The sequence below is a fragment of the Equus quagga genome, chromosome 13 (assembly GCF_021613505.1).
Source record: "Equus quagga isolate Etosha38 chromosome 13, UCLA_HA_Equagga_1.0, whole genome shotgun sequence".
Lineage (NCBI taxonomy): Eukaryota > Metazoa > Chordata > Mammalia > Perissodactyla > Equidae > Equus > Equus quagga.
Window position 1 is genome coordinate 94,619,408 of NC_060279.1, and position 22,661 is coordinate 94,642,068.

At 55.8% G+C, this 22,661-nt stretch overlaps 3 protein-coding genes across 12 annotated transcripts in view; 2 read left to right on the forward strand and 1 right to left on the reverse strand.

Annotated features, from left to right (window-relative positions):
* Nucleotides 1-10,855, reverse strand: part of GRIK5 (glutamate ionotropic receptor kainate type subunit 5) — a 56,865-nt gene extending 46,010 nt beyond the window's left edge. For 3 of the 4 annotated variants that reach the window (XM_046684054.1, XM_046684053.1, XM_046684055.1), the window contains exons 1-6: nucleotides 9,864-10,653; nucleotides 6,285-6,413; nucleotides 5,780-5,944; nucleotides 3,057-3,154; nucleotides 2,800-2,965; nucleotides 394-572 (exon numbers count right to left, since the gene is read on the reverse strand). In XM_046684054.1, the coding sequence (XP_046540010.1) occupies nucleotides 394-572; nucleotides 2,800-2,965; nucleotides 3,057-3,154; nucleotides 5,780-5,944; nucleotides 6,285-6,363 (687 nt within the window). In that variant the 5' untranslated portion in view covers nucleotides 6,364-6,413; nucleotides 9,864-10,653. Of the gene's footprint in view, nucleotides 1-393; nucleotides 573-2,799; nucleotides 2,966-3,056; nucleotides 3,155-5,779; nucleotides 5,945-6,284; nucleotides 6,414-9,863 lie in introns of all 4 variants that reach the window. The other variant, XM_046684056.1, reaches the window with a different exon arrangement.
* Nucleotides 1-22,661, forward strand: part of LOC124251347 (carcinoembryonic antigen-related cell adhesion molecule 1-like) — a 1,036,279-nt gene that overhangs the window by 356,501 nt on the left and 657,117 nt on the right. The window lies entirely within an intron of this gene.
* ZNF574 (zinc finger protein 574) lies at nucleotides 9,416-20,162 on the forward strand. Of its 7 annotated transcripts, none has more exons than XM_046684067.1 (4): nucleotides 10,999-11,830; nucleotides 13,630-13,802; nucleotides 14,159-14,349; nucleotides 17,195-20,162. In XM_046684067.1, exon 4 carries the CDS (start codon nucleotides 17,215-17,217, stop codon nucleotides 19,903-19,905), a length of 2,691 nt encoding a protein of 896 aa, XP_046540023.1. In that variant the 5' UTR covers nucleotides 10,999-11,830; nucleotides 13,630-13,802; nucleotides 14,159-14,349; nucleotides 17,195-17,214; the 3' UTR covers nucleotides 19,906-20,162. The 7 variants fall into 7 exon arrangements, with proteins under 7 accessions (XP_046540027.1, XP_046540023.1, XP_046540024.1 ...); XM_046684068.1 differs by having other exon boundaries at nucleotides 13,651-13,802; XM_046684066.1 differs by lacking the exon at nucleotides 10,999-11,830 and having other exon boundaries at nucleotides 13,482-13,802.

Below are 22,661 nucleotides of genomic sequence, written 5' to 3' on the forward strand. Positions count from 1 at the left end.
CTTCTTCATCCACAAAGTGATCATCACACCTGGCCCGCAGGGTGGGGTGAGAGCCAAACTGAAGAATACGTGCAAAGCACCTCAACACACAGCAGGACAGGGCCAGGCACTGTCCAAGCGCTTCCCTGCCACGCACTCATTAACCCTACAGCAACTGGCTGAGGTAGCACCTATTCACAGAGGAGGGGGGACTGTCCAGGGCCTGACCAGGGGAGCAACTGGGAAGCCGCTGAGCTGAGACACAAACTTCAGGGTTATCGTGTGCACGAAGGAAGCGGGTCTCCATACCCCTGTGTGACCACTCAGGCCCATGGCATTGGGTGACTTGCTCTGTCACCCCATGTTTCTGCCCCTGACCCTGCAGGGAATCAGAGGCGGGGCGGGGGGACCCACCTTACGGAGGATGAGGTGGGAGATGGACGCGTTGGCGTCAATGATGATGGTGGACACCTTGTCATCCCGGATCTCCTTGAGCAGCGGTGTGGGGTCCCGGCTGTCGTCCAGCATCCTCACTGACAGCGTCTCCTTGGAGATGAGGAAGCCACGCACCAGTTCCTCCAATCGCAGCAGGCCTGAGAGAGGGGTTGGCCCAGGTTAGAGCCCCTCCATGTGCCCAGACACGGGGCAGACACTCCCTCCCCGCCCCTCAACACGGGGTAGCTGAGGAGAGAACGAGGGCACTCAGGAGACACAGGCGGCTGTCTGGAGCACAGCGGACTCTCTTGGAGTACTGGGCCCAGGGTGCTCCCAAATTAAAATCCCAACCTAGACTTCCCCCCAGACCTCCACACGCCTATCTCCTGCCACCTTTCTGCCCCCACTGGGACGTGTGACAGGCATCTCACCCTTCACACATGCAAAGCCGCACTCGGCTCTTCTTGCCCAAACCACCTTGTCTTCCTGGGTCAGTTGGACGAACTCCAGACTGCCAGTTACTCAGGTCAAAACCCTTGACAGCCGCCTCGCCTCCAATCTTTCTCTCTCACACCCATGCCCCATCCACCCAGGCTCTACCTTCAAAACACATCAGCTGCCATGGCGCCACACCACCATCAAGGCCCTGGCCAAGGACACTGCCATTTCTGGCCTGCTACAACAGCCACACTTGTCCCCAGAGGCTTCATTCCCTACACAGCAGCCAGACTCATGTAAAGCGGACATGTTCCTCCTCTGCTCCAAACCTTCCAAAGGCTTCTCCTTTGTTCAGAGGGAAGGCCAAAGTCCTCACAGCCTCCAAGGCCACTCCATCTGCCACCTGCCTCGTTACCTCCCTGACCTCATCTTCTCCTCTCTCACTCCAGCCACACCAGTCTCCTCGGTGTCTGACACACATGACAGCCAAGCTCCTGTCCTGTGGCCTTCACACTGGCTGTTCTCTCTCCCAGATCCCCGGGCAGCTCCCTTCCTTGCCACCTTCAGATCTTTACTCAAATGTCACCTCTTCAATGAGGCCCACACCCACTGTTCCATTTCAATTTGAACCCACCCCACTCCAGGACACCCAATCTCTGTTACTTCTTCCATTTTTCCATAGGACTTACTCTTTCTGACTATACAATGTCCTTCTCTGTGTTCGTTGCCTAGCTCCTCCAGTTACAGTGTGGTTTGACGGGGGCGGAGACCCCGGCCTGGCTCACGCACTGCTGTATGCTATATCTCCAATACCAAGAACAACGTCCAGCATACAGCAGGTGCTCAGTAAATACCTTCCGAAAGAGGAATTCCTCCTGGAGTTTACTGAGCACAGCCCTCTCTCTCTCTCAAGGTGCACAAACCCACCAGCCTACTTGAATGACATCTCCATTTGAATGTCTCAAAGACACCTCAAACCCAGTGTATGCCCCTGAACTGACTGTCCCCTCCTCCTTGGGCAGAAGCCTGGTCAACATCCACGACCCCACCCACTCCCTTCCCTCACGACTCTCCTCAACTCCATCCTGGCCTTTCCATTCCCACTGCCACCATCAGAGCCCCAACCAGAAGCATCTGTCCTTGCCTCTGGCTGGTCTCCCTGCCACATCTCGCGTCACTCTCCAGTCCGTTCTCTACACTGCAACCAAAGAGCTCTTCCTGCAGTACACCTCGGGCCACATCCCCTTACCCCACACTGTGTGGGGACCTTCATCTTTAGCATAAAACACAAGGTCCTACGTGACCATACCCTGCCCAGATGTCCTGCTTCATTGCTCCCACACACCGACCAGAGAGAATCCTTGAGCCTCTCAAGGGGGCCACGCTGCCTGGGCCTCCGGCTCTGCCCTGCCATGCTGTGCCCTCTGCTCAGAGCATGCTCCTCCCTTCTCCCCTACCTCAAATCCTCCCCACCCTTCAGGTCCAGCTTAGATGTCCCTTTCTCAAGGTTATAGGCTCTGAACCTCCCAGGCCAGGTTAGGATTCCCTCCTGTGTGCTCCTACAGCCCCCCACATGCCTCCTGACAGAGCACCTGTCACTCCACATCACCATTGCTCAACTACTGCTCAACTACCATGGGGTCCTGTGAATTCAGGGACCATATCTAGTGCCGTTCACTGCTAAACCACCAGGGCCTAGCAAGGCCCTTGCACCTAGGAGCTACTCAGTATCTGTTGACTAAATGGTCTCTTTGGGGAGGTAGGAGGTCTGTGAAACCAGAAGTCAGGATTCCTGAAGGGGAAGGGATGGTAGGGACTAGGAGAGTTTGTGCCTGGGTCCCCCAGGGGTTATAACCAGGGGTCCTAATGACTGCGTGGGAGACTAGATGTCTTGGGAAAGGGAGTTCGGGGGAATAGAAAACGAAACATCCAGTCCTCCTCCCTCACACTCGGCCTTGGCGCAGATGAGGCTGGCTGAGGGGTAGTTGAAGGACTTGAGGATTCGGGAGACCGCCAGGCTGACGTCCTCGTTACTGGGGTACAGGCTGACAGATGCGAAGCGAAGGTACTGCAGGCGCGGCGTCTCCTCGGGACCCACCTTGATGTGGGGGATCTGGATGGAGAAGCAGCCTTTGCTTCTATCCTACTCCCTCCCCACACAACCCTCGCCTCCCACAGACCCGCTCACCCCGCCCCACACTCACCTCCTTCTCCCCACAGATATGGCTCACGGTGGAGGCCGATGCAGGGCTGGATGAGGGCCCCAGGACAGACACAACTCCCTTGGGCAGGATCTGACACACTGCAAGGGGTGGGAAGAGACCAGGAGACCACAGAGTTAGGGATGCTCTCCCTTCTCTTTGTCCCCACCCCTCAGGGAATCGCCCTCAGGGAACCCCTCAACAAACCCTCACTGAGTGTCGGGAACCATCCAGGAAAGGATCCGACACTCAGCTGCCTGATGCTCCTCCATCACCCTGGACCCAGAGGCCCTATCCTGACCCCACCCACCACAGCGGACAAAAGGAGGGGGCACAAGTCAGAGAGAGACGGGAAATAGGCCAATAGCAGGAAGGGTCAGACCCAGAGAGAAACAAAGGAAGGGATGAAGAGGAAACACCCAGGGCCTCCTTCTGGCTGCAAATCCAGTGCCTGGTTCCTCAGCCTTCATCTTTCGCAACCTTTCTAAACACACTACAACTGAGAGTGTATCCAACAGCCCCTCTACTCTGAACTCATGGCCGAGGCCCCTCTGCAGTGTATACTCCAAATACCATTCTTCTGGTGCATTTACTTGCTCCTCTTTCTTCCACTATTTTTCCCCCTTAAACATGTGTGCACCTCAAGACTGGGAGGTGGAAGCTGTTGTTTTTGCCTGCCCAGTGCCCACTCTCATGGCAGAACCCTAACTTTCCCTCAGGGAGCCACATGGTTCCCAGGATTGATTGGCATCTGACCCAGAACCACAGAACTACATTGTCCTGGACACAGTGATTAGTTCAAAGATGGAGACGGGCTCAAACCACGTCACTGAGAGCCTTCCTCAGGCCTTCTGCTAAAATTATCACTGGGTTTGCTAAACTGGCAAGATACAAGTTTTGAGCTGTTGAGGACATCTTGCCACTACTTAGTGAGGGCATTCCAGAAAATGAAGCCAACTTAGAGGAAAGCAGGCACCCAGAGATAAAGACAGAGCGATTCCTGGAACATCATCTTGAGCACCTGGATCCAGCCAGGCCTGAAACAATCATGAGACATCATTTGAATACCTGGATCCAACCACGACTGAAATTAGTCCTTAGGCCTTTTAGTGACATGAGCTGATAAATTCTCTTTTCTCCTTAAGGCAGCTTGAGTCGGGTTTCTGCCACAGCCAAGTAAAAGCACCATAACTAAATGTCTCATCTTTCTCCAAACTTGTTCCTTCTATACCTTCCATGTTGGTGAGGGCCCCACCACTTGCACAGACCAAATAAATGAAACGGTCCTTGCCTTCAATCTCCCTCCCAATATTGCCAATTAGTCACCAAGTCCTGTCTCTTTTTGTCCTCAAATTTTCTCACATCTGTCCACTTCTCTTCAACCCCTCTTCCCCTGACCTACTTTAAGGTTCTCAGCTCAGGCGTGCTCCAGCCTCCTCACTGATCACCTAAATCTAGCCCCCAGATTCACCTTTTATGCTTTTTTTTTATTTTGGTGAGGAAGACTGGCCTTGAGCTAACATCTGTTGCCAATCTTCCTCTCTTTTTTCCTCCCCAAAACCCCAGTGCACAGTTGTATACCCGAGTTGTAAGTCATTCTAGTTCTTCTATGTGGGTCCCCACCACAGCAAGGCTTGATGAGCGGTGTGTAGGATCTGCACCCAGGATCCCAAGTGGTGAACCTTGGGCCGCAGAAGCAGAGTGCATGAACTTAACCACTTGGCCATAGGGCCGGCCCCAGATTCACCTTTTAGAAGCCCAGCTCCCTGGTCTAAACTCATCAATGGCTCCCCATTGCCTGTGGGTGAAGACTGCACCTTTCAGCCTGCCAGTCTTGCCCAGTCTCACCTCCCACTGCCCAGTTACACTCCAGCTCAAAAGTCTCTCACAATCCCCCCAAACATGTCCTGAGTCCAGGTGGTCAAGATGGGTGCAACCCCACACCCTGTTCCTTGGCTCTGAATGCTCCCCCCTCCCCTCCACCCCACCTCCAGACTACAGGCACATGCCTAGAACACCATCTGCCTCCTTACCCTCCAGCCCAGCTTCTCCCGATTTGTATTCTGTGCTGCACTGGTCAAAAAAGTCCAGCAAACATTATACCTCATTCTCTCTCTCAGTAATTTGAAATACACATGATCATAATAAAGGATCTGATAAGGCCTGTAGGAAAGACTCCTGTCTAAAACACACCTGAAGGCAGCATCTCCCAATGGTCTGCAAACCCAGCCTGCCCGTTCAAGGGACCCCTGTTGACATCTGCTCAGTCCATCAGGCTCCAACATATAATTACATATGCTACTGCATGGATGGCAGTGCTCCACAGGACATACTTTGAGCAATGCCACTCGTTCCATATTCTGCTTACCTTTCAGGGCTCAGCTTCAGTTTAGCCTTCTCCAGAACACCTTTGCTGCCCCTGCCCCTGAAATCCCCTGGTCTTAATGCCTGGGCCCCTAGTTACTCAACTCTGGGGGCTGAGTGTCCCCAACCAGTTTATCCTTCAAATGAAGTTTATCCTTCAAATGAGGCTCTCAGCTTCTCCAGGGCGGGACTGGGGCCCCACCTCCCCATGCCCAGCAGCACCATCTCTGGGAAGGAGAAGGCAGAGCAGACATGAAGGAAGGAGCAGATGGAGCTGGAAGACGATGAGGTGAGCTCAGGAGGCTGGGGGCCGAGGGATGGACTGAGCTCTGAAGGGCCCTGCCCCCTGTGGCCCTGCTCACTGGTGTCCGTGGTCTCGTACTGGCTGTCCCGCTGCAGCTCAAAGATGTCTACTTCGACTCGGGCCTTGGCTGGGACCTCGATGATCCCGTTGATCTGCTCCCGGGCCAGGGCCAGGGCCAGACGTTCACCACGGCCACACACTGTCTGGTCGTCCAGGATTGCAGCTAAAGGGACACAGGGGTTGCAGTCCTGAACTCCTGCATCCTGAGGGAGGAGGGGCTGGGGTCCTGGACTCCTGGGCTCTGGAGTGGGGGTGGGGATGGGGACCAGGGGTCTAGACTCCTGGATCTGAAGTTGGAGAGAGCTAGGGGTCTGGGCCTCTGGGTCCAGGGGGAAGAAGGGGCTGGGGACTATGCTCCCCAACAACTGCTGAGGAAAGGTGAAAACTGAAGCCCAGATTCCCGGATCTTGAGCTACTGGCATGCCTGGGTTCCCACGGAGGATCCGTGGAGCCTGATGGGAGGGTATCTGAGGAGGCAGGGGCAGAGGGCTGTAGGGCCTCACCCATGCGCAGTGATGAGAGCACCTGGCAGCTGGGGCTGGCAAAGGCAACAATCAGCAGCAGCAGCAGCTCAGCCGGCATCTTCCTCCCCTCCTCATGGGGACGCAGCTGCCGCGGCCCCCACTCGCCACCTGGAGGGAAACCCCCAATCCATGGGAGATTGCTGATGTGGGGGCCTCAGAGCCTCTTTGGAAGACTGCTGGGCAGGATAGTGACCACAGACTCTGGGACATTGTTAGTGAGCTCTGAAGGGCCCTGCCCTCATTAGAAGCATTGCTAGCAAGAGGCTCAGGCTCAGAGGAGCACCACCAGGGAGGAGCTCAGCGCTCAGGCACTGAGTGGGAGAGGCACTGCTAGAGGATATTCACAGCTACCAAAATGGGAGGGTGACAGGATGTGGATCTCAGGTAAGAGCGAATTCCAGGGACCATCCCCACCCCAATAAGAAACCAGGAAGTGCCACCCCCCACCCAGTCCCGCCCCTGTCTCTGGGCAGGCAGCTGTTGCTAGGCAACAGAAACCGGCTGGAGAGGATGCGGTGGTTGCTAGGCAACCCCATCCCAGGCCTCACTTGCCACCTTACTGACGTCCCTGGTTCCCACAATCCCATGGAGAGAGAGGCCTGGACATCCGGGGTCTGGAGGGGAGAGTATCCGGGAGTTAGGAAACTTGGAGAGAGAGGGAAAGATGGAGAGAGAGAGAAAGACGGAGACACACAGATGGAGACAGATGGGTGAACCCAAGGCTGCTAAGGGGCTAAAAAAAACAAGTAAAGAGCGAGAAGAGGGGAAGAGAGAGACAGAAAGAGGAAGAGAGGCTGAGAGGGGGGAAATACAAAGAGACTCATGAAAAGAGAAAGGGAAAAATAGGCAGAAATATAAAGGAACAGAAAGATGGTAAAACAGGAGAATGAGGATAGAAGTGGAGAGAACAGAGGAGAGTTACAAGGAGGTAAGGCCAGGGCTAGGAGAGAAAAAGAGGAAAGAGACAGGAAGAGAGGGAGGCATGGAGATGGACAGAGAATGGGCAGGGCAGGGAGAAGAGAGGGAAATCAAGACACAGAAGAGACAAAACAGAACAGAAACACAGTGAATGGAGAGAAGACACAAACCCACTGGAGATGACACCACAAAGCTGGAAGGGAGAAGTGAGTGAGGCAGGGAGTGTGCTGTCTGCCCAAACAGGTACTAAACTGCGGCCTCCCACCCTGCTGTGGGGAGCTGAAGATTGGAGGGGGGGAATGCATCTTTGCTCCCCACAATTGCTCCACCCCCAGCATGTTAAGAGATTCCACCAGGTGCCCCAGCCTTCCGCAGGGGGACCACTGGGCAGGGGTGAGTTCAGCCAGATGTGAGGCTCCGTGGGTCAAGGAGTGTGCCTCAAGGGAAGGGACACTTGGGTTTCTATGAGAGAGGTTCTGTGAGGCCCAGGGTGCTATGAGGTGAGCCTGCTGTCTCCCCACACCCCACATTATCCCCATGGAGAGAGGGCTTGAGCTGGTGAGAAGGCAGAACGAAACCTGCGAGGGGAGGAAGAGGCACAACACAAGACTTCAGATGGTCCCTTGGGGCCAGGAAAACCTAGGCCAGGGCAGCAGGAGACCCCATCAGTCTCCGCTCTGCCCCCAACTCCTGGGTGACCTTGAGCCAGTCCCTCTCTCTCAGGGCCTCTGGGAAAAATAGGCTGGGGAGTGGGAGGGCATGCTGGGCAGAGCAGGGCTGTGGACTGTAATTTGGATTTAAGGTGAAGGCTTGTCAAGGGTGGAGGAGCAAGGGAAGCCTGGAGAATTCACAGAGGGAGAGGTGTGGAGGGTGGGGCTAGGAGAGAGGCAGGAGTGAGGGGGGTCATCCTGAGACAGTAGGGACCTCTGGGGGCAAATTAAGGAGCAGAGACTAGAGGACAAAAAGACTGAGGGAGAGACAGAGATGAGAAGGTCAGGGACCCACAGGTGGCAGACACAGGTGGGAGGAGAAAAACAGATTCAGAGTGCAGGGACAGGGTTGAGGGCAGCAGACAGACACAGAGACACAGGAAGGTACAGAGAGAAAGACAGACAGACCCAAAGGAAGTGACTGGGGCTAAATGAGAGAATAGGACATGCAGACACTACCTAGAAGTGAGACACCAAAGCGGGCAGACAAGAGGGAGGGTGGGAGAGAGAAGGGGCAGAGAGTCAGGCAGGACTGAGCCCCACAGGCCCAGAGACTCAGGGAAAGCCAGAGAAAGGTGGAAACACAGCAGCCAACTGAGCAGAAGGGGCCCTGTCAGGGGAGGGAGACAGACAAGTGGGCAAGCAAGAAATATCACAAAGGCGAGAAGGCAAATCAGGTTAGAGAAGGCAAATGGGGTGAGGAGGAGGGCGAAAAAAATGACAACAGGTACGAGAATTGAGGGAAGGAGAGAAATCACAAAACTCTGAAAAGAAAGAAAGCCAGTCGGAAAGAAAGACAGAAAGAAAGTATGTCAGAGCCACACAGTAAATCTATAGAAGAGAAAGGGCAGGCAGGGCAGATAGAAGATGGAGAGAGCTGGACTCACAAACTAGGGGATGGGAGAGTGAGAGTCAGGGAAGGAAACTGAGGGACCTGGAGGGGCCCAGGCAGGGACAGGGGCACGTCCAAGCACAGGTGCATCCACTCAGGGTGCTTTGGGGGAGGCGTCAATCCCAAACCTGTAAGCCCTAAGTGTTGGGAGGAATGGGAACCAAAACACCAGGCTGGGAGGGGGACAAGAGGATGGAGGTGGGGGGGCGAGATTACCAAGGAAAAGACAAAGTACAACATGGAGCGAGGCAGTGGCTAAGGAGTGAGGAATGGAGGAATGGACCCAGAGTGGATCTGGGGGAGGAAAACAGAAAAGTGAGAAAAGGAAGACGGCCCCCAAGCCCAGAGTTAGAGAGGGAGGAGGACAGGTAAGCAGAGACACAGGCAGAGCACACAGGGAACAGAGAGAGTGGAGAGAGGGCTAGATCTGGCATGGGAGCCTCCAAAAGAGAAAGCCAAAAGACAAGGGAGTTTTGAGACAGAAAGAGAGAAAGAGATCAACAGAGACACACCGAGAAACGGTTAGGCTAACAGCAGAGAGAGAAGTTGGAGAATCAGAGAGAAGCCCAAGAGAAACATGAAACGGAGATTCAAAAACGGAAAGACATTTCCAGGAGATAGAGCCTGGCTGGGATGTGGACCGGCCGTAGCAGGCAGAGAGGATGAAGCTCAGAGGTAAAAAGAGAGAGAGACTGAAACAGAGTGAGAGAGAGCAGAGCCGGCACGGGGACTGAGGCTGGAGAAAGCAGGGGCGGAGACATGCCAGGAGTCCCGGAGAAGGAGTGAGACCACAAGTAAAAGCCAGTCAGCCCCTCAGGACCCCAGGAGCTGGGGGCTGCGGGGCGAGAGTGAGCTGTGCCCAGAAAAGGGGTGAGAAAAGGCAGAGGTGAACGGGGATTGGGGAGAATGGGGAGCGCCAGCAGGCCCCTGATGGGGGAGGGGGCAGGGGAATGTGGGGGCCCTGCCAGGCGGCAGTGAGCCCAGCCTTCCAGGACCCAGGCCGGGCCCCAGCCCAACCCCCGCCCTGCAGACACTCACGGATCCTGGTGGGACGGAGGGCGAGGACTGACCACAGGGAGATGCTCTGGTGCTGGGTGGTGGTGGTGTGGCTGGGGCGGGGGGTGGGGGGGGGAGAGGGCAGTCCACAGGCCCCCTCCCCCGCCTCCGGTGGTGCCCCGCAACTAACCCAAAACGGGGCTCTCCAGGAGCAGGGAAGAAGGACAGGTGGAAGAGGAGAGGGCGGGCCGGGGAGGGGAGGAAGGGGAAAGGAGAAAATGGAGGAGAGAAGGGGAGACAGGAGAAGGAAAGGAGCAAATGGAGGGGAAGGAGGGAGGAAAGGAGGAAAAGAAGGTGAAAATAGAAGGGAGGGGGCCAAGGCCAAGCCGGGGGAGGGGGAAGCCGGCCCAAGAAAGGGCCCCGCCCCCTCCCCTAGCCAGGCCGGCCTGGGGGGGCCACGGGGGGCAAGGACTGGGTGGAGACCAGAAAGCCGGCCATCAGGGTAAGTGGGGGAGGGGAGGGCTTTTTGGGGGGAGGGGGCCACCCCTTCCCCCCTCCCCCCTGGAGCCTGGGCCCTGCCCTGGATGAGGCAAGGGCCTGGAGTCCTCAAGCCCTCAGCCCCCACGGGAAAAGCATGCTGGGGGCGGGGAGAGGCCGAGGAGTGGAGGGGCTGGGAGGATGGGATGCTGGGAGACCCAGAGAGGCAGAGAAGGGGCAGGCGAGGTGGTGAGATGGGGAGGAGGGCAGGAGGATGGAGGGGAGGATGGGGAAGAGCAGGTGGAAGAGGAAAGCGGAGGAGGGTGGGGTGTCCCGGGGGCGCCCGGCGCAGGGCCTCGGAGGGAGGGCCTGGCTACGGACTCCTGGTCCCCTGCGAGGAGCAGCCGCCGGCTCTGGGTCCCCAGCTGAGCCTGCCTTCCTGCTGCTGGCCGCCACCGCCGCCGTTGCTGCTGCCGCCGCCCGCCCGCCGCCACTGCCACCGCCACCTCTCCTTCTCCCCTCCGAGGCCGCCGCCTGCCTGCCCGCCCGCCGCCCGCGCTGGGTCCTGGAGCGCAGGGGGCGGGGGGGAGAGAGAGATGAGGGAGGGAGGGAGGCAGGGAGGAGGGCAGGCGAGAGGAAGGGAGGGAGGCAAGCAGAGAGAGAGAAGGGAGGGGAGTCGGGGGAGGGGTAGCCCTTATTGGTCGGGGCTGGGGGGCCCGCGAGGAGAATGCTGATGAGGGAAGGCGCTGCATTGGATAGAGGGCCCACCCCGGGGCCATCCCCTCCACCACACCATGCCACCGCCCTGCCCAGGCAGCCCTTGGGCACAGCAGCCCACGGAGACAAGAAGCGGGGAGACCTGGGGAGAAGGCTGTGGAGCTGGGGGAGATGGCTACAAAGATGAAGAAAAATGCAGAGAAACAGCAAAACCGAGGTGGGCAAAGGTCCACAAACCCCACAAGGACAAGGACAGGGAAAAGCCCCGTGAAAAGAGAGAAAGGCCCATCGAGACAAGGGAGCAGACCAAGCAAAGGACCTCAGAGAGAAGGGCAGCTCCAGGACACAGCCCCCTGGGAAAATGGGGACAGGGGGCAGCTTGTGGATTTAGAGAGCCACTTGGGAAGATGGGAACAGGAGGCAGCTCGAGGACACAGAGAGCTCTCCATGAGGATGGGGACAAGGGGCAGCTCGTGGACTCAGAGAGCCCACCAGGAAGATAGAGAGAGGCCCATGGGAACAGAAAGCACTCCTCAGACACAGGGAGTTTGTCCATGGTGACAGCAGAAGGCCACGGGCAGGAGGAGAGGCCCACAGAAATGGGAATAAGGACACATGTCACAAAGACAGGGAGGAGGGCCAAAGAGAGTGGGAGAATGTCATAGAAATGGGGGGAGGCCCAAAGACACCAGGGAACCCACAAAGACAAGGATGCGGACACAAGAGGCCCACTGAGGCAGGAGCAGCCAGCTCATGGAGACAGGGGAGAAGCCCCCAGAAATAGAAGTACCGCCATGGAGGCGAAGGGATGGGTGGTGAGTATGGGAATTCTTTATAATGCACAGAGAAATCCTTGGGACCCACTGAGATAAGTGGGAGGGGAGAAGAGGCCCTGGTCCTCTAGTCACCCAAGCAGAGAGGCAGTGGGAAAGGGCAGAGAGCTGGAGGGCAGAGCCAGCAGAAGGGGGAGACTCCCTCCCTCTTAGAGGGAGCTGAGCAGGGCAGGGGGATGGAAGAGAAGCAGCGACACAGATCTTGGAGTGGGGGTGGGTGGTGCACGGCTGGGTGGGGGGTGAAATTTGGGGGGAAGGAACACGACAGTTGGTGCTGAAGGCTCAGCCCGTGACTCACCACCACCCCCAACGCTCGTGATGGGGAGGAGACACTGACACGCTCACGTGCAGCCCCCCAGCACATGTGACCACATGCCCCCAAGCACACGTGACTGCATGCCTCGCACGCGCACACACATAGCACGTGGCAGCTGTTAGACCAGCCTGGCATGGGGAAGCCCTCTACAGCTGGTTTGTGGGGCATTCCTTGACATACATCTGACACATACACCTGACCCTGAAGGACCACCAACTTTGCACACACCTCCTCACCCTACCTGGGCAACACCTATGGCCCCCGCAACACCCACCTTGAACTCCAACTAGGCCTGAAAGCCCAGACTCATACTGGCCTGTAGGCCTTTGCTTATGCAGGGACCCCAGCATAGAATGCCTATCCTCTCTAAATTGAACCTGTCCCCTAATCCTGTGCCACCAACTCCAGAAAGACTGATCCAGGCCTGAGTTTACTCCTTTAACATCTGAAAAGACCTGGTCAACCCAGATAAATTGGGAAATCCAAGCAGAAGGTACCTGTAGAAAGGGGCCTGACTAGCCAAGGTGGACCCTTGCATTTTCAAGTGGGGAAAGGTGGCCTCCTGCAGGAGTGAGAACCTACCCCAGGACATGGAGCCTGTCAAAGGCTGAGTCTAGCTTTCAGGTTCTCTGGCTCTGGCCAGCCCCAGGCCCCTGCCAGCCCCAGGCCCCAGGTGACTTCACCCTGAGGGCAAACGCAGATGACCAGCTTTACAGCTCATTGATTCCCACCAATTTCTTTCCTCTTCTAGCATTCATCCATTTAACATGCCACTCAGGACATCCTGCCTGCCAGGCAGTAGAGCCTGGGAGCCAAGAGTGTAGACCTTGGAGTCAACTCCTGGGTTGGAATCCTGGCTGTCTCTTCCTAATGATGGACACAGTTACTTAACTTCTCTGGGCCTCAGTTTGTTTTGTAAAGTGAGAACAATAATACCTCCCTCCTAGGGTGGTTGAGAGGATTAAACTGAATAATACATGGAAAGTATTGAGCACAATACTTAACATATAACACCCTCAGGACGTGTTAGCTATTATTACTAGGCTCCTTGAGGTCCTAATAAAAATAATTCTTATGTAGCTTTTACTCTGTGCCTCACAACAACCATATGAGACAGGGCCTACTGTCCCCACTTCACAGATGAGGAAACTGAGGCACAGGGGAGTTGACTTGCCCAAGATGACAGCAAGCAGGTGGCAAGGCCAGGATTCCAATCCAGGCAGCCAGGTTTAATTACATGGTTCCGGTGTTAGGGAGTTTAACCTAGCGGAAAGTTAGGACACCCAGTTAGAAACCAACTGAAGGACACAGTTTGCTGAAGAGTCAGACTTAGGTCCTACTCTGTTTAGGGCCCCCTGGTAGCTTTTTGGCCTCAGAAAAGTAAATGACCAATTACTCTGAGACTCAGTTTACTCATCTGAAAAATGGGGGGCGGGCACAGTTAGAACAAGTGAATCTCTTGCAGCTCCCCTCTCCTTGGGTTCAGGGAGAAGCTCCGGAAACGTGTACAACAGCCCTGAGGGCCAGACGGGGAGGGTCCCCATGGACACACGGGGACTCCACCTTCCCTGAGCTGTGGGGGTGCAGCCTGGAAGGAAGCAGAGACGAGTCCATCCGCTACAAGGTCACTTCCTGCAGGTTCTGACCCTGGTTGTCCTTCAGGTCATCTGCTCCCCACACTCTTTCTTCAAATCAAACTGCCTGTCTCTGCTTTTTCTTTTTCTCCTTCCATTTTCCATCTCCTCCCTTATCCTTCAGGTTTTCCTCGTTGCCTCCGATTCCCTCTCTCCTTGCTTTTCCTCTGACATTTCTCGTCCTCCCTCCCGCGAGTCCCTCGGTTTTTCTCCCTTTCCTTCTTGCTGCCTTTATTACTCTCGTTCTAACGGAATCTGGAGCCTTGATTTCCCCTTTTTCTCCCTTCATGTGACTGGTACTGCAGTTTCCCTTCTCCCCTTCGCCCTGACTGAGCTTCACGCTCTCCCTTCGTTCTTCAGGGGGTCCTGCGGCTCAACTTCCCCGCCCTCGCCCTCCGGAGGTCGCGTGCCTCAACTTCTCCGACTTTCCCCTCCACCCTGCCGCGGCTCCCCAGCGTCCTCCCCAAGATGGCGCCCGCAGCCTCGCTCCGCCTCCTGACGTCATCGCGCTGGCCTGTCGTCTCGAGCTGCCAGGAGGAGTCGACGAGGAGGTGGAGGAGGAGCATCCTCCGGGGCTTAAGGGGGCGGGCACTATTAACCCGGGGCCGGCCGGTAAGGCAACGTCGTTAGGGGATTGGCTGGGTGCCGCGGGGGTTCCCGACGCTCCCTACTATTGGCCCACGGCTCGGAGACGTGAGCGTCGATTGGCCTAACGGCAGGGCCCAGGCGGGCGGTGATTGGGCGCGTTCGGCCGTCCGCGCGGCGGCCGAGGAGGAAGGTGGGAGGGGCGTTGCTGAGGGCGATTGGGGGCGAGAGCGAGGCTGCGGAGCAAGCGAGAAGCCACGGCGGGAGCAAGAGAGGGCGCAGCGCTAGGGTGGCCGCCCGGGAGGAACGGCGGCCCGGGCCTGGGCCCGGGGCGTGCGAGACGGCGGAGGCGGGTGAGTGCCGGCCGGCGCGCGGAGGGCCGGCCCGGCTCCCCACCCTCCCCGCGCGGCCTCCTCTCGCCACCCCGCCTGCGCACTGAGGACCGGTGGGGGCGCGCGCCGGGTGAGGGCGGAGCGGCACCAACGGCCGGCGGGGCGCGCTGGCGGCCGGGTGGGGGCCGGGCCGGGCCGGGCCGGGCTGGGGCGGTGGGTGGGGAAGGGGGCTAGAGTCGTGCGAAGGGCTGAGGGGGGGGGGGGGGGGGGGGGGGGGGGGGGGCTGGGAGTGACCTGGGTGGGAAGGAGGCGTTAGTGCTGCCCCCGAGAGGGTCTCCGAGGCCCCAGGGGGATCGGGTCAAGGACCGAAGCGGGGTGGACAGTTAGAGGGCACTTGGGTGCCCGGGGAGGGGTTTAGGGCGTGAGAAAAGAGGTAATTAAGTTAACATTAGGAGAAAATGTAGTCATGCTGGGCCAGTGAGAGGGGTCTTGGGTGAAAAGATTAGGAAATGGATATCCCTAGAGGGGAGATTTAGAGCTGAGGGAGAGGTCGAGGTGTGAAGAATGGGGTTACACTAACGTGGAGAGGAGTTGAACCAAAGTGAAGAGGGGTACCGTTGGAATGGGTTGAGAAGGGTCTCTGTGTAAAGAAGGGGTACGTTACGTGAAAAGGGTGTCTAGAATAGGTTGGATGGAAGTAGTTTTTTTGAAGAGTACGGGGAATTAGGTCAAGGTGAAGAGTAGGAATTGGGTGTCCGTGGAGAAGGCTAGAGTGGTGAGAGAGAGCTGGGTATCCCCGGAGTGAGAATGAGATGTTACATTGCTAAATTGGGGGTCTGGACATCCCCAGGGTAATAGACTGGTAAGAGGAGTCTGGATGTGAGGAGGAGGGATCTGGTTATCCTCCATCTGGGTTAGAGTAGGGGGAGGAGTTCTGCGTTAGAAGAAGAGAGGGTCTTGGTGTCGCTAAAGGGGATTTGGGTCATGGGAGGGGTATGTCTGAAAGAAGTTCAAGCCATTGTGAAGGGTAGCCTGGATAGCCCTGAATTGGGTTAGAGTATGGGCAAGATCTTTTTGCAAAGAAGAGGAATTATGTTATTATAAAGAGGGGGGTCTGGGGATCCCTAGAATGTTTAGGTTGGGAAGTCTTTTTGCAAAAAAGAAAAGGTTAGGTTAATAAGGTGAAAGGGGATCTGGGTGTCTTTGAAATGGGTTAGTAAAGAAGGATTTAAGTTGATGTGAAGAAGGTGTGTGGGCATCCCTGGAATGGATTATGGTAGGGGTGGGTCTTTTTGTAAAGAAGAGGAGCTTAGGTTGATATGAAGAGGGGTCTTCCCAGAGTGGGTTAGGATGGGAGGGGTCTTTTTTGCAAAGAGGAAAGTAAATGTGAAGAGGGAGTCGGAACCCCTGAATGGGTTGGGGTGGCTGTATATGAATATGAAGAAGAGGGTTTTGGCTTTAAGTCAATGTGAAGAGAGGATCTGGGTATCCCAGAGGGCATTCGAGTTGCAGATTAGGTCTTAGTGTAGAGAAGAGATGGTTAATGTGAGGAGTGTCTGGGTACTTAGAGACATGAGTTAGGGTGGTGGGAAGTGTATAGGTATGAAGAAGGGTTAAGCTTTTGTGAAGATGGGTCTGGGTATTCTGGATGGGGGGTTAGGGTTGTGGGAGAGAGCCTTGATTTGTAGAGAGGATTAAGTAATTTGAAGAGGGGTGTTTGGGTTTCATGGGCAAGTGGTTAAGGTGGGGAAAGTCTGGATGTGGAGATGGGTTAGGGCAATGTGAGAAGAGTTGTTTGGAGGAATGGATAGTTTGATGTGAGGAACCTGGGCATGGAAGGAGAGAGTTAGTGGGTAGCAAGGATTGTGTGTAAAGGAGAGGAGCTTCACCATGGGAGGGTGCTGAAAGTGGCAAGACATTGGGGCACTTTGAGTAGTCTGGGTGTGAAAAAAAAAAAGGGTCAAGAACCTGGGGGAGGAAGCAGAGGAGCAAGGCTGGGAGAAGCAGGCAATTAGGGCTTATGTGAAGAGTGCCCCCAGGCACCTGGGAGCTGGAATGGGGTAGTGAGTTGGTAAGAAGAGGAGACAGTGTGGAAGGAGTCTGGGTGGAGAGGCTACAGGTTCAGATGTGATAGATGGGGCCTTGGGCCGGCTGTGAGGCGTGGGAGATAGGGATTAGACAGGTTACAAGGATCTGGTGGGTGGAGTTTGATGCAAGTTGATTCGGAGGTGAGACTTGGGTAGATTCCCTGGGAAGGGACTGCTGGGAACATTTTGTGCTTAGTGCTCTTGTGTATTCAGGAGAGGAAGGATTGTTGGGGGGCGGGGGGGTGGGAGTGGAAAAATGGAAACAAGAATTTAGAGGGGGAAATAGATCTAAGGTTTTGGTGAGGGGATGATAAAGAGAAAGAATTGTCTGTGGAAGGGACTGAGGAGCAGTGGTTTGGCTGTAATTTGTCCCCACCTTTCCCCTTTCCCAGCCCAGGGCCTCACTGCCGCCATGACTGAGGAGTCAGAAGAGACGGTTCTCTACATTGAGCACCGCTATGTCTGCTCTGAGTGCAACCAGCTCTATGGATCCCTGGAGGAGGTGCTCATGCACCAGAACTCCCACGTGCCCCAGCAGCACTTTGAGCTGGTGGGCGTGGCCGACCCTGGAGTCACTGTGGCCACAGAGGCAGCTTCTGGCACTGGCCTCTATCAGACCATAGTGCAGGAGAGCCAGTACCAGTGCCTGGAGTGCGGGCAGCTGCTGATGTCACCCAGCCAGCTCCTGGAGCATCAGGAGCTGCACCTGAAGATGATGGCACCCCAGGAGGCAGTGCCAGCTGAGCCACCACCCAAGGCACCCCCACTGAGCTCCAGTACCATCCACTACGAGTGTGTGGATTGCAAGGCTCTCTTTGCCAGCCAGGAGCTCTGGCTGAACCACCGGCAGACGCACCTCCGGGCCACTCCCACCAAGCCTCAAGCTCCAGTTGTCCTGGGGTCCCCAGTTGTCCTAGGGCCCCCTGTGGGCCAGGCCCGCGTGGCCGTGGAGCACTCCTACCGCAAGGCAGAAGAGGGTGGTGAGGGGGCAGTTGTGCCCTCTGCCGCTGCCACCACCACTGAGGTGGTGACTGAGGTAGAGCTGCTCCTCTACAAGTGCTCGGAATGCTCCCAGCTCTTCCAGCTGCCAGCCGACTTCCTGGAGCACCAAGCCACCCATTTTCCTGCTGCTGCCCCAGAGTCTGAGGAGCCTGCCTTGCAGCAAGAGACCCTGAATCCATCACCTGCAGAGGTGCCTGTGTCTCAGCCTGACCCCCTGCCATCCTCTGATCACAGTTATGAGCTACGCAATGGTGAAGCCATTGGTCGAGACCGCCGGGGGCGTAAGGCCCGGAAGAACAACAATGGAGAGCCAGGTGGGGCAGCCACCCAGGAGCTCTTTTGTTCAGCCTGTGACCAGCTCTTTCTTTCGCCTCACCAGCTACAGCAGCACCTACGGAGTCACCGGGAGGGCATCTTTAAGTGCCCCTTGTGCAGTCGTGTCTTCCCCAGCCCATCCAGTCTGGACCAGCATCTTGGTGACCACAGCAGCGAGTCTCACTTCTTGTGTGTGGACTGTGGCCTGGCTTTTGGCACAGAGGCACTCCTCCTGGCCCACCGGCGAGCCCACACTCCAAATCCTCTGCATTCGTGTCCATGTGGAAAGACCTTTGTCAATCTCACCAAGTTCCTTTATCACCGGCGTACCCATGGGGTGGGGGGTGTTCCTCTGCCCACAACACCAGTTCCACCAGAGGAGCCTGTCATTGGTTTCCCTGAGCCAGCCCCAGCAGAGACTGGAGAGCCAGAGGCCCCAGAGCCCCCCACGTCTGAGGAGAGCTCAGCAGGGCCTGCTGCCCCAGGCACCTACCGCTGCCTCCTGTGCAGCCGTGAATTTGGCAAAGCATTGCAGCTGACCCGGCACCAGCGTTTTGTGCACCGGCTGGAACGGCGCCATAAGTGTGGCATTTGTGGAAAGATGTTTAAGAAGAAGTCTCATGTGCGTAACCACCTCCGCACACACACAGGCGAACGGCCCTTCCCCTGCCCGGACTGCTCCAAGCCCTTCAACTCACCTGCCAACCTGGCCCGCCACAGGCTCACACACACAGGGGAGCGGCCCTACCGGTGTGGGGACTGCGGCAAAGCTTTTACACAAAGCTCCACGCTGAGGCAGCACCGCCTGGTGCATGCCCAGCACTTCCCCTATCGCTGCCAGGAGTGCGGAGTGCGTTTTCATCGCCCCTACCGCCTGCTTATGCACCGCTACCACCACACAGGCGAGTACCCCTATAAGTGTCGCGAGTGTCCCCGCTCTTTCCTGCTGCGCCGACTGCTGGAGGTGCACCAGCTTGTGGCCCATGCTGGGCGCCAGCCCCACCGCTGCTCATCCTGTGGGGCTGCCTTCCCTTCCTCACTGCGGCTCCGCGAGCACCGCTGTGCAGCTGCTGCTGCCCAGGCCCCACGGCGCTTTGAGTGTGGCACCTGTGGCAAGAAAGTAGGCTCTGCTGCTCGGCTGCAAGCACATGAGGCAGCCCATGCAGCTGCAGGGCCTGGAGAGGTCCTGGCTAAGGAGCCCCCAGCCCCTAGGGCCCCAAGGGCCACTCGCACCCCAGTTGTCTCCCCAACAACCCTTGGAGGCACTGCTACTGCGGCCCCTGCAGCCCCTGCCCGACGCCGGGGCCTGGAGTGCAGTGAGTGCAAGAAGCTATTCAGCACAGAGACATCACTGCAGGTACACCGGCGCATCCACACAGGCGAGCGGCCATACCCGTGTCCAGACTGTGGCAAGGCCTTCCGTCAGAGTACCCACCTGAAGGACCACCGGCGCCTGCACACAGGTGAGCGGCCCTTTGCTTGTGAAGTGTGTGGCAAGGCCTTTGCCATCTCCATGCGTCTGGCAGAACATCGCCGCATTCACACAGGTGAACGGCCCTACTCCTGCCCCGACTGTGGCAAGAGCTACCGTTCCTTCTCCAACCTATGGAAGCACCGAAAGACCCACCAGCAGCAGCATCAGGCAGCTGTGCGGCAGCAGCTGGCAGAAGCGGAGGCCGCTGTAGGCTTGGCTGTGATGGAGACTGCAGTGGAGGCACTGCCCTTGGTGGAGGCCATTGAGATCTACCCTCTGGCTGAGGCGGAGGGGGTCCAGATCAGTGGCTGACCCTGCCCCATTGCCCTCTTCAGCACTGCCATGCTCTGTTGCTGAAGAACGTCCTCCAGTATCCCCTTAAATTTCTGTACATACTGTCCCCTTCTTTCACCCCTCCCAATCACCACATAAGTTCTGTAACTGAATTTGGTCTTTCTCCTGAGGGGGGCTGTAGAGTCCTTGATATGCATAAAGGTGCGCCCCCTTCCGTCTGTTAGCATTGGTGGCTACACGGTGAAACAGTCAATAAAGACTGAGTTGGACATTTATGTGCTTTTGTCTGGCCCGGCTGTGTGGGGTGGAATTTGGGAGCCCTGAGCCCAGGTCTGACTTTTCGTGGCTGCATTCCCAATGTCCAGAATGGCCTGGCAAGTAGAAGGGGTTCAGTAAACACTTGCTGAATTGAAGAGGAGGATGGGGAGTCCGTGGGCGTGGCTCAGGGAGTGGGGCCTTCACTCTGGTGCTAGGTGGAGACAGCATGGCTCTCTTGCCACTAGAGGTCTCCACAATTCCATAGAAAAGCCCGAAGCTGTTTCTACTGGTAGCAGGAACATTTGGGAAAATCTTCAGATTCTTCTCACCATCTCTGTGTCCCCACTTCCTGGCCTGATGTGAGCCATCTCCCCCAAGGCCATCTGGTTTTCCCACTCTGGATCTCTGAGGGCATATGCAGGTCTGGGAAAGGCATGATCTCCAGGGCAGTGGAGGAGGGTGGCTCCTGGGACCAGACCCAGCTGTGGGGTTGGAGAAGATTCTGAGTAATGGTTGGCTAGAGGTAGGAAGCTTTATAAGGGGAGGTTCCGTGACTCCCACCTGGAGTTGGACTCTGGCTCAGCCAACAGATGTTTGTTGTAGGGAGGGGTGGTTGGAGTGGCTGGCTGATATTTGAATGTCTAGTTTGTCTCAAGTGCTTTCTTAAATTTTTTGGAATAATCTTCACGCTGGTCCTGTGAGAACATTTTGCAAGGAAGGAATCTGAAGTTGAAAGCAATGAGGTGACTTGCTCAAGGTCATTCAACCTAGATAGGGCAGAGCTTGAATTTAAGCGTAATTTCACTTGGTTTAATCACCTATATGCTTTCATCTACACTCTGCTGCCTTCTACATAGTGGGAAGAGGGCAGTGGGGGGAAGGGAGATGGTGAGTGTGTGACTGGTGGGAATGTTCAGTTGCTGTGTTAGTCTTGTCTCTAAGAGCCACATCCCAAGAAGAATGAGCCTCCCCCCAGATTACTCGTCTTTGTTGGAGAAAGTTCTTATTTGGAACCCCTAACGAGAGGTAAAAGGAAAGCTGTTTGTATTGAAACCAGGGGAAAGGGATGCCCAAGAGCAGCCCATTGAGCCTCTCCATTACTCTCCACTCCCTTCAGCAGTCCTGCAGCCCTCTGTGGGCACTGAGGTTCTAAAAGCAGACTGGTTTAGCATGTTGCTCAGGTGAGAAAATGAGGGCTGAGAGAGGGAAGAGACCTATTGAGGCCACATAGGTGGTCGAGTCAGGGCTAGAAACCAGGTCTTCTAACTCCATTAATAGAAATTTTACTACATTATACTTATTTTAGTTATTTTTAAAAAGAAAAAGCACTCACCCACCTTATATCCTGACAGCTCCTAATAAAGAGCAGTTATCTGTTAAGCAGTTGTTTCTAACCGGAGTATGTTGATCATGGGCACCATCTTTCAGTAACCTTATACGCTGCAGAAAGGACTCAAGTCGTCTCAGCCTAACATGCCAGACCCCCTTAATCTGCAGGTAAAGATTCATTCTCAAACTGCTTCCTCTCAAGAAGAGCTGTAACATCCTAAAAGTCATATCAAGTAAGTGCTTGGAACAGTTAGAGGATTTATCCAACTGCAAAAACTAAATAAAAATCAGGCTGAATCAAAGGGATGGGAATGGAGAGAAACAAAGTTGCTGGTTGACTCCAAGATAAAATTGCTTTCAGCAGAGAAGAGTGGCTCTGTGACAGTGGGGTGACCACCCATTATTGTTCCTTTTTAATGCCCCTCGTGAAAATTTCCACCTGAGAAAAGTTTGTGTGCAAAAACATTTATGAACAAAACTCACTGTTCACCATCACCCCACTAAAACTTCCATGGTCCTCAGTTGAACCACTATCCTAAAAAAGATGGCACTGATCAGACCCTTGTCGGATGTCGGGGTTTGAGTTGGACAAGCAAGGTTCACAAAACTTTGTGTGCCAGGCGCTCCCCCAGAGATTTGGATCCAGCAGCCGGTCTGGGTGAGACCCAGGAATCTGATTTGAAGAGAGCAATTCTTACGCAGGTGACTTGCAGACCTCTCTGAGAAGAGCCTTGCATTGCTTGTTTTTCAGTTGGATATGGAAGCTGTGTAAGCAGAACAGTCAAGGGGACAGAATGGTCCTCTAATGCCCAATATGTCCTTGACAAGAGGAGGCTCAACTTTGTACACGGGAGGGCATGTGGATCATTTAGGCACATTCATGGGGGTACAGGCGGATGCCTAGTTCAGCTCAGTGCACTCTGTGCCATCTGTGGTTATCACAGGATGGCCTGAATGGCAAGGAGCTTTTGGATCTGTATTGGTCTGACTGTACCACCCTGCAGGCAGGGGGCTGGCCCAAATGACCTTCCTCAGGATACTATTGTGTTCCTCCATCCCAGCATCCCATTCCCCCATCCCTACTGACTCGTCTTGAGAGTTGCAGAGGTGCTTTTTTTTCTTTCATTATTGCCGAAACAATGAAGTGCTAATGCTTTTTTTTTTGAAAACTAGCCCTGAGCTAACAT

Bases quoted from the DNA above. Each gene is read 5' to 3' on its own strand.
- ZNF574 (XM_046684071.1), top strand. From the start codon at position 17,215: ATGACTGAGGAGTCAGAAGAGACGGTTCTCTACATTGAGCACCGCTAT.